Source organism: Podarcis cretensis (genome assembly GCF_951804945.1).
Source record: "Podarcis cretensis genome assembly, chromosome: 2".
Classification (NCBI taxonomy): Eukaryota; Metazoa; Chordata; class Lepidosauria; order Squamata; family Lacertidae; genus Podarcis; species Podarcis cretensis.
The window spans coordinates 74,064,538-74,078,041 of NC_137171.1; the positions used below are offsets into that span (position 1 = coordinate 74,064,538).

At 40.0% G+C, this 13,504-nt stretch overlaps 1 protein-coding gene across 1 annotated transcript in view; it reads right to left on the minus strand.

Annotated features, from left to right (window-relative positions):
• Positions 1 to 13,504, minus strand: part of LOC307209419 (uncharacterized protein) — a 104,702-nt gene that overhangs the window by 67,956 nt on the left and 23,242 nt on the right. The window contains exon 2 of the mRNA XM_079964478.1: positions 2,176 to 2,220. Coding sequence (XP_079820604.1) covers positions 2,176 to 2,220 — 45 coding nt within the window. The remainder of the gene's footprint in view (positions 1 to 2,175; positions 2,221 to 13,504) is intronic.

Genomic DNA, 13,504 nt, shown 5'->3' on the forward strand with positions numbered 1-13,504 from the left:
CAAAGTGCATTTCTGCTGGACAGCAGAGAAAAACAGAGAAAAAGATGAAACCTTAAAGAAAACTTAGGACAGGTTTGTGTGACATAGCAGGCACACCAGTGTTTGACATGTATGAAAGAGAAACATCTCAAAACACCTCTGGAACATGTCTGTTGTGTCTATGAGTTTTTGAAAATGCATGGTGCCCCTTCATACTTCACATATTTACAGCAGCAGACACAGGCTCAACATCACAGTAATTGTGGTATCATGAGTTTACATAGTAAACAGATGCACCACCGGGGGGGGGGTGAGGGGCTATGGGCTTCCCCAAAAATTTGAAGGAGGGGGCTGGCCCTCCTCTATACAGTGGTACCTTGGGCTACATACGCTTCAGGTTACAGACTCCGCTAACCCAGAAATAGTGCTTCAGGTTAAAAACTTTGCTTCAGGATGAGAACAGAAATCGTGCTCCGGCAGCGCGGCAGCAGCAGGAGGCCCCATTAGCTAAAGTGGGACCTCCGGAATGAATTAAGTACTTAACCTGAAGTACCACTGTATTCTTGTGCCTGCGCTGGGCCTCTCCGCAGCTGTAGTGGATCCCTCGGGCCTCTCTGCAACTGCAGCGGGCTCAACTGGGCCTCCCTGAGGCTGTGATGTGCCCCGTTAGGCCTCCCTGCAGCTGCGGTGGGCTTCATGGCCTCCTCCCGCCATGTGACATCACATGTGTATCGAGCATGTGACACCACACACACACACCAGGAACTCCGAAAGTTGGGCAGAACCAGGTGCCTATGATAGCAAATGATGAAGAACCTCTATGTGTATGAATAACTATGTTGTTACGCAGAACCCCAGCCTCTGAGTGGTGAAGTCCAGGGGTTCCTGCACTTACTCAGGGTTTAGCTTCCTTGGAATGAAGGTCAATGGATACTGCAGTGTCTTTTGGATATATGGGTTTGTTTACACATATATACAGCTTAACCATAGGATGGGGAAACTCACAGCATTAACACACCATCAAATTTTGCTTCTCCATAGGTTTCCAGGGAAGCCCCAAGCTCACAGCCTTGGGTCTGGCACAAAGCAGATGTGTTCCTCTGTCTCCAGCTGTCAAGAGTGGGGTCTTATGCCCCAGGCAGCTCATTTTAGTGTTCCTAATGCAGTGGTTTGACACACCCTGAGGCGCATTCCATTGTCTTTCGAGACAGATGGATGCCAACAAGTTATCCAGTAGTAACTCTCTCATATCAGCAATTTTCAGACCAATAGCCCACAAAACATAATGAGGTTAAATTATTCATTTTTTACATGTCTACAACTGTAACGGCTGCCCTTGAGGCAGGAAGTCACTGCAGCTATCTTTCTGAAACTTGGTAGCGTTCTTGCCCTCAGAAGAGGAGCCTATGGCTGTGGATTTCAGTTCCATTTCTTCCCCAAAATAAAGATTAAAAAAGGTAGAGATGACCCCCCCCCCAAAAAAGTCAACATATTGAGCTCCCAAATCCCTTGATGTATTTTCTGTGAGTTGGTAAGCTTAATCCACTTTATGCCTGCAAATTTCATCCACACTGATCAAAAAAGAAAACACATCTTTTCGATTCCCCATAATAGTGAACGATATGAAACAGAGCTTTGTTTTTAACAAAGGTGCCTCAGAACCAAAAGACAAGTTGAATCAGACAGAGCAACTCAGAACAGATTGGACTGCTTCTTGAACAGGCAGATATAGATCTGAAGAATATACTATGGCCAGTGCCCACCTGTTCTCTCTCTCTCTCTTTCTGTCTCTTTGTATATTTATACACACAGAGAGAGCGAGACCCGGATGTGCTAAAAAAGAACCTGAGTAGAGTTTACACATATTTGAAACACACTTTTAGCATGTTCTTTCACTTAGGATGATGGATTGTAGGGGGAAAGAGTTGTAGGAGGGGATAAAAACCGCTCCCTCCCTCTTCCAACACAGAAACAAAATTAAAAAATTCCTTCCAGTAGCACATTAGAGACCAACTAAGTTTGTTATTGGTATGAGCTTTTGTGTGCATGCACACTTCTTCAGATACAATCTGACAAAGTGTGCATGCACATGAAAACTCATACCAATAACAAACTTACTGTAGTTGGTCTCTAAGGTGCTACTGGAAGGAATTTTTTATTTTGTTTCGAATACGACAGACCAACACAGCTACCTACCTGTAACTAGAATCTTCCAGCACCAAGACTGTTGCTCCTGTGCCCCTGCAGAAACAAGGGAAAGAGAGGGGGAATGGTTTAGGGAACTGAAATAGTGCAGCTCATTTTGGGGTGGAGGGGCAGAAGGGTGGCACAAATAGGCAGGGGTGCAGAATTTACTTCCAAAGTGCTACTATTTTAATTCAAATATGAAAAGGAAATGCAAGGCTAGAAGATTTGCCTCCCATTTTGAGACAGGTGTCTCAAATCCCTAATGTTTATATCTAAGCCATGGGCACAGGAGAAGTTCCATATCATCCATTATTGACATGATGATTTGAACCTGAAAGTATGAATTTACTTCTTTGAAAAGCATTGCTTCTGAGGTTGATATGAAAGTAAGATTAAATGTTTCTTTGTGAACCATGGTCCTAAAAAGCACATGAAGTCAGTATCCAGCATAAACATACTTAAGAATCTGATCTGGTATCAACACTGCAATCCAATTGCACAAGGGGAAAGAACACCAATTACTGTCAAGTTAGCATTTATCACAGTTGGGTCAGTTTAGAAATAAGCTGCTCACAGTATGTCGTGGCTCTGCAGCCTCTCATGTTACTAAAGTCAGGCACTTGTTACAGATTTGGTTTTAGAGGTGATACTAATAAAACACACAAATTTTATGAATAAGCTGACACTCCTTTTTTTCTGTAAGGCAAGCTGTAAATCCTTTGCTAATGGTATGTTTAGTTAATGATGCAAAAGATTTGAAGTAGTCAAGAACCATTACGTCTGTGTTAACATGGATCTCTGAAACAATCACAATAATTAATCTTCAATATGAATTCACTCAAGAAAGGAAGTGCTGTTTTGCTCATGTACACCTAATAACTTTTCCCTCCTGTGTCTTGAAACTTGTTTGTAAGTGCTTCATTAGAAATTGTACAGTTCTGCCCTATTGAGCATCAACCATATCCAGAGAGCTTTCAACCAAAATTAATGGTTTATAGATAATGATTATAACACCCCTTGAGGAAGGCTATTCTAAACATTGATACTTGCTTCTTTTCTCTGAAACAAAGCCCCTATCTTTATACATAAAAATTTGTTTGGTAGTAACATCACTGAAATTCTAGGATACTGAAGTGCAATTTTTAAAATACTTTTGATGAATACCAAGATGAAGGTCCACCAGGCTTGTATGGAAGTGAGTTGTGGGCGACTTACATCTGCCAGGAGTGATGCCTCAACACCTTCCACAGGTGCTGCATCAGGAAGATTTTGGGCATCACATTGCAGGACATGGTCTCAAACAAAGATGTGCTCTTCCATGCCCGCAGCCCCAGCATATTTACAGTCCTCCCTCAGTGAGCTTGGTCATGTCCACAGAATGGAAATGGCAGAATCTCAAGGATGTGCTCTACGGGGAGCTGATTTCAGACACCTGGCCTGCTGGTAGACCAACTGCAACATGACATGAGGGCTGGCAACATTAACCCCGCTGTGTGGGAATCCCTTGCAGACGACTGCAGCGCTTGGAGACAATCAGTCAGGTCACGTATCCACAGCAGTGGCCAGAGGAGGAATGACTTCTGGGAGGAGTGCAGAAAGAAGAAATGTCATGGTACACCTGCATCAGCACACTGGACCCCTTCACCTGCCACAGCTGCAACAAAACATGTCTCTCCCATGTCAGTCTCTACAGCCACAGCAGGCGCTCTCCAACGCTTTGACTCCCCACCACCCACAAGGCACAGTCTTTCACTGTTTCCTGAGACAACCTAAGATTGCAATTTTAAAAATGCTTTTTAAACAGAACTATTTATTGAGAGTTTAGAGGGCTTAATCAAATTCTGGAATTTCTTCAGCAAGTATACTGTACCCACTAAAAATTGTGGAAGGATTTTGTATAAGACAAATCAATAACAAATCAATACTATGCGAACTCATCTCAGCAAAGTAAGAGCCCATGCTGCATGAATCACACTTCTGGTGATAGCTGCACCAACAACTAGAGCAGGGGTTGCCAACATGGTGCCCTCCTGATGTGGATTACAATTCCCCAGCAGTTTATTATTCTTATTGCTTCATAACTCACAAATCTGTTCAGTTACTAAGTCTTTTCCTTTTCTTAAGAAGGTGAGATTTTAAGATGAGTCATTGGCCTGATCCAGCAGGCTCATCTCAACCAGCGTCCTGCTCTTAAAGTGGCCAACCATATATGCCTGTGGGAAATCTGCAAGCAGGATCTGAGTACAAGAACACACTCCCCTCCAGTAGTTTTGAGCAACTGGTATTCAGAAGCATTTTCTGCCTCTGACCGCGAAGGTAGAGCATTATTCTCCCATTTATATTGATAGAGCACTTTAGAAAAACATCTTCCTTCCAAAGTCCTTCACAAAAGCTCAGTGTTTAACAGGCCCATAGAAAATAATACGTAAGAGGAAATCAAAGTGTTTGCCTCAGCAGAAAAACTGATGTGAGAGCCACGGATTAGAACTGAAATCAAATATATCTGATCTTCAGACTTTGAAATAAAACACTGCTTCCTCTTTTGCTTCCCACTCTTCTTCCACCATCTCCCATTCTCATTAATAATGATAAAATATCATCCATATAATCTTTCTTAGGATCTCTCCCCCTTCATCTTTCTTTGTTGCTGAAGTACAAGCCTACAACCAGTAAATTAATTGTTTAATTAAAACCAGTAAATCAAATTGAGTTCCACCACGCAGTTTCTTGGCCCCTGTAGAACTGCCATGCCACCATGCTACCCGAGCTACCAGCAGAAGCCACAAATGCCTTCCATGTTTGTTTTAAGGCTTTTTGTAGAATGATGAGTAATGTTTTAAAGAGGTTTTAATTATGTTTCCGTGCGCTGCTCTGGTTCGCCAGAAGCGGCTTAGATGCACAGAATCAGGCTGTATGTCCTATCTCTTCCTTTCCCTATTGCTAATCTATCCAGTTTGTGTTCACTGCCAAATCATGTGCACTTGCTTGCCTTATATGGGTTGTCAGGAAATAAGTGCAGGGGGATGTATTCCTTAAGTGCTGTCTGGATGTGCCCAAAGAGGCGCAGCACAAACCTGTCTAACTGGAAGTAAATTTCAGCAAGTTCAACAGGATTTACTTCCAGGTAAGTTTGCATAGCACTGCAGCATTAATGATGCTATTAAGTACTTCTTAGGACTGTGTTCTCTTGGGAAATAGTGAAATGCAGATTAGTAGCTTTTGTCTATTAACCATGTTTTCTCATATTAATAGGGCTAACAGTGGTAAAACCATATACAACCCCCTAAGTATACAAATGCTGGAAAAGAATATTGAGAGATAGATTAGTATTCTATAACTGCCATATATTGACCCTCATAACAATATCTAAAGTACTGTGAATTAAACTGCAAGCAGGAATCATTGTTGATGAGAATAATCACTCACTAGCAAGTGAGTCTGGCAATATGACTATTTCATCTGTCAGATTCTTGAAAATACTTACTTGGGACTAAAATGTACAACTCTGCTGGAGTTAAAATACTTAATACTGCATAACCAGTATGACAGTAGGATAGATGTTTCTAATTTTAAGTGCATATTTGTTTGTGGAATAGTGATATAAATTTAAGTTAGTGTGAGAGAGGAAAAGACTTGTGTGAATGTTCTAGGTTAATTAACCTGAAATAAGTGTGCAATGTCAACGACTGTCCCTTAGGATACAATTTAGCTGATGCCATTTATATTGTTTTAAGAAAACCATGAGCCCTTGGTTATAGCGTGGTATACAAATGCCTTTAAATAAATACCCGGCGTACTGATGATATTTGCAATGCCTAAATAGCCAGAAGCAGTAAGAGAGAGGTGGGAGACCACCTGGAAATCATATTAAGGCTTTTATGACCTCTTCAGGGCAAGAACAGGTTATAAATACTGTATAACAAGCACAGTTAACCAATCTTGCTCTATATGTGAAATGAGGAACTATTTTAGTTTCTCATTTTCCTTAAAGACATTTGAGGTGTAAAATCTTCTTTACTCTTATCTACAGAAATTGATCAAATAAAAGTGATAGTTCCCATCGTATATATTGACTTAAATATCTCCCTCTTTTCTCTGAATGGTTTTCCTTCTTTTGGAAAATCCTACTCAAAGTAAAAGCAGAGGTACAAATATAATCTGAATCTGTTTAAGTCACTGTTGAAACCAAAATAGGTATCATTAGCTCTTATCCAGCAGAGATAAAAGGGTTGAAGATTCCTCTGAAAAATGAAGCTGCATTGTGAATCTAGAAAACCAACAGGATAAAGGTCTAGTAGCAGCAGCCAAAAAGGGAATGAAAGATTCATGGTCCTTTAACCAGCCTTTTGGAATAGTTATGTAAAGGAAAAACAAACTCAAAAGACATATCCATAGAGGGGTGAACTGAAAAAAAAAGAAGAAGAAATGCACATTTTAAATTAATTTTCCTATCTCTCTTTGTTTTATTACAAACACCTGCATTTTACAACAAAATATTTTGGCAAAACAAAACAAAAAAGAACCTTGCTCATATGCTACATGTCCCTATTAAAGTTAGTACGGACATGGGTGAAGTCCAAGGACCACTAGTGAAAAGTTTAAGATTAATACAGTAATGACATGCCATGCTCTTGCCAATATTTGAGAACTATGTCTATAACAGACTTAAAAGTATTGTGAAACTACTTCCCTGTTCTTTTGGAATTATGTCTAGGTTTTAATTTCTCTAGTTACAAGGACAAGGAACCAGTTTTTACATGGGACAAGGCTAGCCCAATCTCAGTGTGAGCTGAAGTACACACACAGCTTGGACTTTTAGCTGCCAATTAGATGGGGGGCACACCTTGGAGAATATATGAGGCCTGATTCCTACTCTCCCAAAAATTCCTTAGCATGGCATTGGGCTTCTTAAGGGCTGACTCAGCTGCACTAATTATTCTAAATGGCAGCAGGTCCAAATGAAGATCTGAAAGAGAACCAGTGTGGTGCATTAGGCTAAGTTTTCCCCATTCAGGCATTAAGTTCACTGGGGTCAGTCACAGTCTCTTAGCTGACCTAATTCACAGAGTTGTTGTGAGGATAAAATGGAGAGAAGAGAACTTCAGCTCCTTGGAGGAAAGGTGGGATGTAAATGTAATAATAAAATGAGAGAGGCACAGTGAGCAAGGATACTCCCCATAGGCTGTTTAATTCCTCTAACCATTTCCAATACTTAATGGCTTTTATAAATTGAATGTCAAAGCCATGGACCTGGCTTGAATGTATAACCCGGGTGTGGACCACAGGAGCGAGTTTACCGTCTTGTCTGTGCTGCAGGTGTATCCCCCAGGGAGCCAACCAAGCCCAATGATGCTGTGCAGCAGTGACCAATGAGGCAGCCAGTCTGCTCCCACCCACTGTGCCAGGGACCTGCCGCATTATGTGTTGAGTCTAGACTTTCCATCTTTCCTTATGCTGTTGCACATGTGAATGGTACTACCATATGTATATGCAAATACTCTAGTGGTCATTTTGTTACACCACATCTTCTACACCGGGGTCAGCAAACTTTTCAGCAGGAGGCTGGGTCCACTGTCCCTCAGACCATGTGGTGGGCCGGACTATATTTTGGAAAAAAAATATATGAATGAATTCCTATGCCCCACAAATAACCCAGAGATGCATTTTAAATAAAAGCACATATTCTACTCATGTAAAAACACCAGGCAGGCCCCACAAATAACCCAGAGATGCATTTTAAATAAAAGGGCACATTCTACTCATGTAAAAACATGTTGATTCCCGGACCGCCCACGGGCCGGATTTAGAAGGCGATGAGGCCAGATCTGGCCCGCAGCCCGTAGTTTGCCTACCCAAGTTCTACATAATAAGTGGTAAAAAGGAAAGGAAAAATTAAGGGCGTCACATTTCTGTTGAACATTTGGGAGTTATTCAAAGCCACAGTAATGAAAATTCAGCTAGAATGTATACTGAATAGGAAATGTGCCATCTTGTCCAAGAGGATTTGAACATGGATAATTAGAAGAATCAAGGAAACTGTCAGAGGGAAGTAGGATTCCTTCAGAAAGCAGAACTCTTGCTCATATGAGAACAAAAGTGAACACACAAGAAAGATGCAAAAATGAGGAGCATGTTGCTTAAAACATTAAGACAAACAATGAAACCATTATTTAAATGCAACAGAGTAAGTAAACGAGCTATGGAGACAGTTGAGTCATTGGAATAAGGAGACCCATGTGAAGCAGAACGAATTCTATGTGTCTGTTTTCTTTGTGGAAAATGTTGGGATGCCATATCTAGTACTGTATGTGGGGGGGTTGGGGGGAGAGACTAGCAGTGTAGTATTAATACTTGTTATGCCAGCAAATAAACAAAGAGGATAAAGTGGCCCTTGAGTGCAGTGCCACCTGTCATTGCTCTATGTTAGCATAGCAAACATTGTGATGATGTGACAAGGAGGTACACCAGCCTAAATAGTTATGATCATAGTGTAAAAGTGACAGTTTATCACTTGCTAATTGCATTCTCAAATTATAAACTGTAACAATAAAAAGTTGTCACAGTGAGACATTAAACAATGCATGTTTTCTGTAATAAGTGTTTCAGCCCCCCAACGAAGAATCAGTAAAACCCAGCAGCTTGGAGCTGATGTTTATCAACTTTATAAGCAATCTAAGGGTGCAGTTCAGCAGGGTAGGGTTTAAGCATGGAGGGAATTGAGCACAAAGAGGAGGGCTCAACTCCATCACTTTGAAATAGAATTTAAAGCAAGCTTACATTTTTTGGATTAAATTGCAACAGCTGAGACCTAATTAAATTCTATTCCACCAACTGAGGCTTGCACCCATCTAAACATGTGCCAAACAATTTTTCTTAAAAATATAATGCAGTATAGAAGTGAAATGAACAACAACAACAACAACATTCAATCTGAGATTTGTTTGCTTCCTTTCTGGCCTCTTCATTTTTCAGATGTGCATACATCCCAATTTAAACATTCCCCACCCCCTAAACTGGCATTCCTGCAATTCTGCTACACATTTGCAGGGAACACAGAAGTTAAATGTGATAGATAAACTGCCTGTGTATATACCAACTCCCACTATGTATTTATGGTTTTCTCTATATGGTTGCAATGAGCTTTTATAATAAAAAGAAACTTATTGCCTTAATTATACTAGTGTCATTTAATATGTATGTGTGCTTTAGTTTCTTGTTCATTAAAAAAACTTTCTTCCATTAATGTAATTTAATGAACAATTTCTCTGATTTTTCATAAATGAGCATCAGATACAGTTTTTCAATAACTATATTGGGAATCTGTTTAAAATTACAAAACTATAAATATTTTAACAAACACTGAGGGTATCTTATAAAACTCAATAACTAGTTTTTTTAAATGGTGATAACAAATGTAAGTAATAACTAAATGTTATTCATTAGTCAGGACCATAAAAAGATGCAGGTCTATAAAAAGAATTAGCTGAAATAATTGCCATTAAATATTCAGAAACAGATTCAGTAATATGCCATTTTGCCTTTTATGCTGCTGCATTAAATACCTAATCCTGCTCTTAAGGAACATTGATCTCACTGTTCTGGGCTTTAAAGTGCTTGTTCTTCGTACTTTCCTACCCTCTTCCTGTCAGTTGTGCATTTATTATATGGCATCCCCATAATGGTCAAATATGGATAAATTTCAATCACTGTACAATCTCAGGTTTGTAGACTATAGTAACGGAACAAACATAATTACAGAAACACTTCTGAATAAACAGTGCGATTCCAAAAACATCCCAGTGCTAACCTTCCAAGCAAGCCCGTTTCTGATGTACATCAATACCAAATTTCAATATCTAATGGAAAAGTTACATTGATTAACTTTTCAATTGCGGATTTCCATATAGTGATCATTGGGGCTGGTTTTGGCCTATATTTTATTTAGTATTCTTCCCTTTTTGGTTGGTTCTATCTTGCATTCAACTAGCAAGTGCAGACCAAAATTTAAAGGGGAGTACTTGTCTGCGGACAAACGTCGGCTCCCTTGGTCAGTAAAGCGAGATGAGCACCGCAACCCCCGAGTTGTTCACGACTGGACTTAACTGTCAGGGGTCCTTTACCTTTAACTTTTTCTTCAAAACAGAAGGTTAGTTCATGCTTCTGTTCACATTAGCTTTCTTTAATTAAGGGTGAGACTTCAGTGGATTTCTATAATTTAGGAATTTTTGTGTATTTCTGTTGGATTAAATGCGTAATTCTTTTGGGCATCCTGGAAATCTTGGTTCAGTTAGTAATACAAAAGAGATTGGCTAGAGCTTGCTCAATGCCTGTGGATTTAATCAGATCCCATCTTAGAAATTGTCCCCAACACTTTGCTTTAGGTTTGCCACCATACCAAAACCATAATTGTTTTTTGTTTGTTTCATATTCCATTTATCATCCTATTTGATGGTTATTTTACTGTTTTCCAAAGAGATGCTGTGCCATCATTAAGCAATGATGTCACTATGCATTATTATTATATTATTATTCATCAGCTCACCCACTTGAATGTGATTGCTAATACAGCATGTTGGATAATACTTTGATGTAGCAGCCACAGATCCCTTGGAAGCAGGGCAAACAGCATTCATGAAGAAGAATTAAAGGTAGATCTTGATGGAACTGTAGGTTTTGCAGAGATCATCAAAGCAAAGAAATGAGAAAAGGCACTGAAACAGTTTTGACAGATGGAAGAGAATGAATACAGGGTAAAATTTTTGCCAAGATTTATTTCTTAAATGTATTCTTTTTCTCCATACTCAGTTATCATATTTGATTTACCAGTGAGAATAAATGATCACCAGAAAACCCACTGCGCTTAATGAACTTACATAAAAGGTCCAACAATCTTTACGCAGGTTTTCGTTTGTGCAACACCTCTTTAGCTTCCTCCAAAACAAACTGAACTAATCCTGGGAAACGTCAACATGCTTGGCCAGGTTGCCTCATCAGGGTTTGGGACCTCATGACCACCACGTCAAACATGGGGGTTTCTCAAAGTCAAGTGGCAGGCCACACTCTTAACTTAGTATTTACAGTTGGGCAGAAGGATGGTGATTCAGAGGTGGTGGAGTTTTTCTTTACTCCTTTGTAGTAGTCAGAGCACTTTCCAGTAAGGTTTCAATTTGCTGCAGCTGCTGTATTCAGGGATAGAGGGCCAATAATTATCTTCTGTTAAAATACTTTTATTTTAAAATGGAAGTGTGCAATATAAGTCGAGTCATCCTACAACATACTTAGGATGACAATATCAACTCGAGCGCAAACTAGTTGAAAATGTGCAGATTAGGAATGGATCACAACAGATCAAAACAGACATAAAGGAAAGGAGGGATCAGGGTTCTTTTTAAGTGTTTTAAAAAAGAAGGTTTTGTGAAAGCTCTTGGGAAGTTTCCTGTCAGCATGGCTAGTGCGTCTGTTGAAAACTTTGCTGCTCTGCGGCATATGGAGATGGCTTTTCTGCTGAACGTTATTGCTCCTAAGAGTTCATTCTCCCATTGGGCTAAACCCAGTTAGATGCCTTGTATACTCGGGAGCATGAGGCAATGAAACTTGGGAAGCTGGTAAGAGGAGGAAAACTTGACGTAAGTACAACTGGACAAAGATATGAGTTCATCTTCGGACCTACTCCATGACAAAAATGGTAGTGCAGAAGCAATATTTACCCTACTACTATCACATCATAGGAAGCTGCCTTATATCAAGCCAAACCATAGCTCCATTTAAGCTCAGCTATTTTCTGCACTGAAAGGAAGTGGCTCACTAGGGTTTCAGACAAGGAGAATTCCCAGTCTTACTTGGAGTTGCTAGGAATTGATTTTGGAACCTTCTGCATGCAAAACAGATGTTGTCCCACTGAGCCCTTCTCATCCTGTGCCATCCAAAAGGTGGTTTTTATGGGGGGGGGGCATTAATTGAGAATTTTATCAGCTGTCAGGAAGATATTCATAACCCTCAGAATCCCATTATGAGTTAATTGCCAAGTACATTGAGGATAAAATTTATTGTAGCTGAGGCATCATGAACTCTACCACTTTTGCAGATTATCTTGATGTGTTCTGAGCACTGTCTGGTCTAGTACTGCTGGGTAAATTTCAGCTATTGAAACGTGGACATTGATAAAGTATGAGGAATACAGCCTTCCTCTTTGATGCTCAACCCTTGACCGTCTTGGCTTGTATGAATTGACCAGTTGCCTCCTGACATTTATTTATTATGTACTCCATAAAATTTATACACTGCTTGTTTGTAAAAAATATATAAAAGCATTTACAAAAGATAAAACAATAAAATCAATTTTAAAAATTACAACAAGATTTTAAAATATACAAAAGCTAAAATACTAAAACAGATTAAAATTGCCTCACCTATCTAAACATCTGCATAGGCTTTTCTAAACTAGAATGCTTTTAGCAGGTGCCGAAAATAGTAAAGTGAAGGCACCTGCTTGATATCAATAGGCAGGGTGTTCCAAAATGTAAGTGACATGGGGTAGTAGTGATCCTGACTCAACTCAGATTGGTAGTTGTCAAGCCACTCTGAAGAAATCCTCATTGAACACTCTGGGTTTGCAACTTACTTACCAGTCATCCAGATGCACTTTGGGGGCAAGGCCATGGCTGGACAACTTCAGAGCCCCTTGGATGACAGTGGTTTACTCTGACATCTACTTCTATCCACTTTCAGGCTGGGGCTTGGCATGGAAACAGCTGATCTATCCTGAAGGAATGCAATCCTGTTGAGTCACCTAAGTCTTTCAGTGGTCTTTGATACTATCGAACATGGTATCCTTCTGGACTATCTGGACTTGTCCTACCTCGATATCTGTTTCAGAGAGTGGTGCTGTAGGACTATTACTCTGATTCATAGCAACTATGCTTTAACCTTCTGCCATGACTATTTTGTGCCCCTCGCCATTTAACATCTACATGAATTCAATGAGTTATGTCAACTGAAGTGAGGTGTCATTGCACAGCTTCATTTCTCTTTTTCATTAAATTGAGGTGAAGCTGTGGAGGTGCTGAATCATTGTCTGCAATCAGTAATGGACTGGAGAGCAGCCAGCAAATAGAAGCTTAGTCTAGATAAGATGGAGGCGCTGTAGGCTGGTGGTTTGTCTGGACCAGGGGTGGTGGTGATCAACCTGTTGTGGATTTATTTTTAATTTTTTAGCAGAGAGAAAAAAAGAAATTGGGAGTTTGACACAGAGATGAGAGAGTTTTGAGATCCTGAAGTCCTCTCTGTGGGTATCTATCTCTGGAGATCTATCTCTGGAGATCTGAAGGGCAGCGCATTT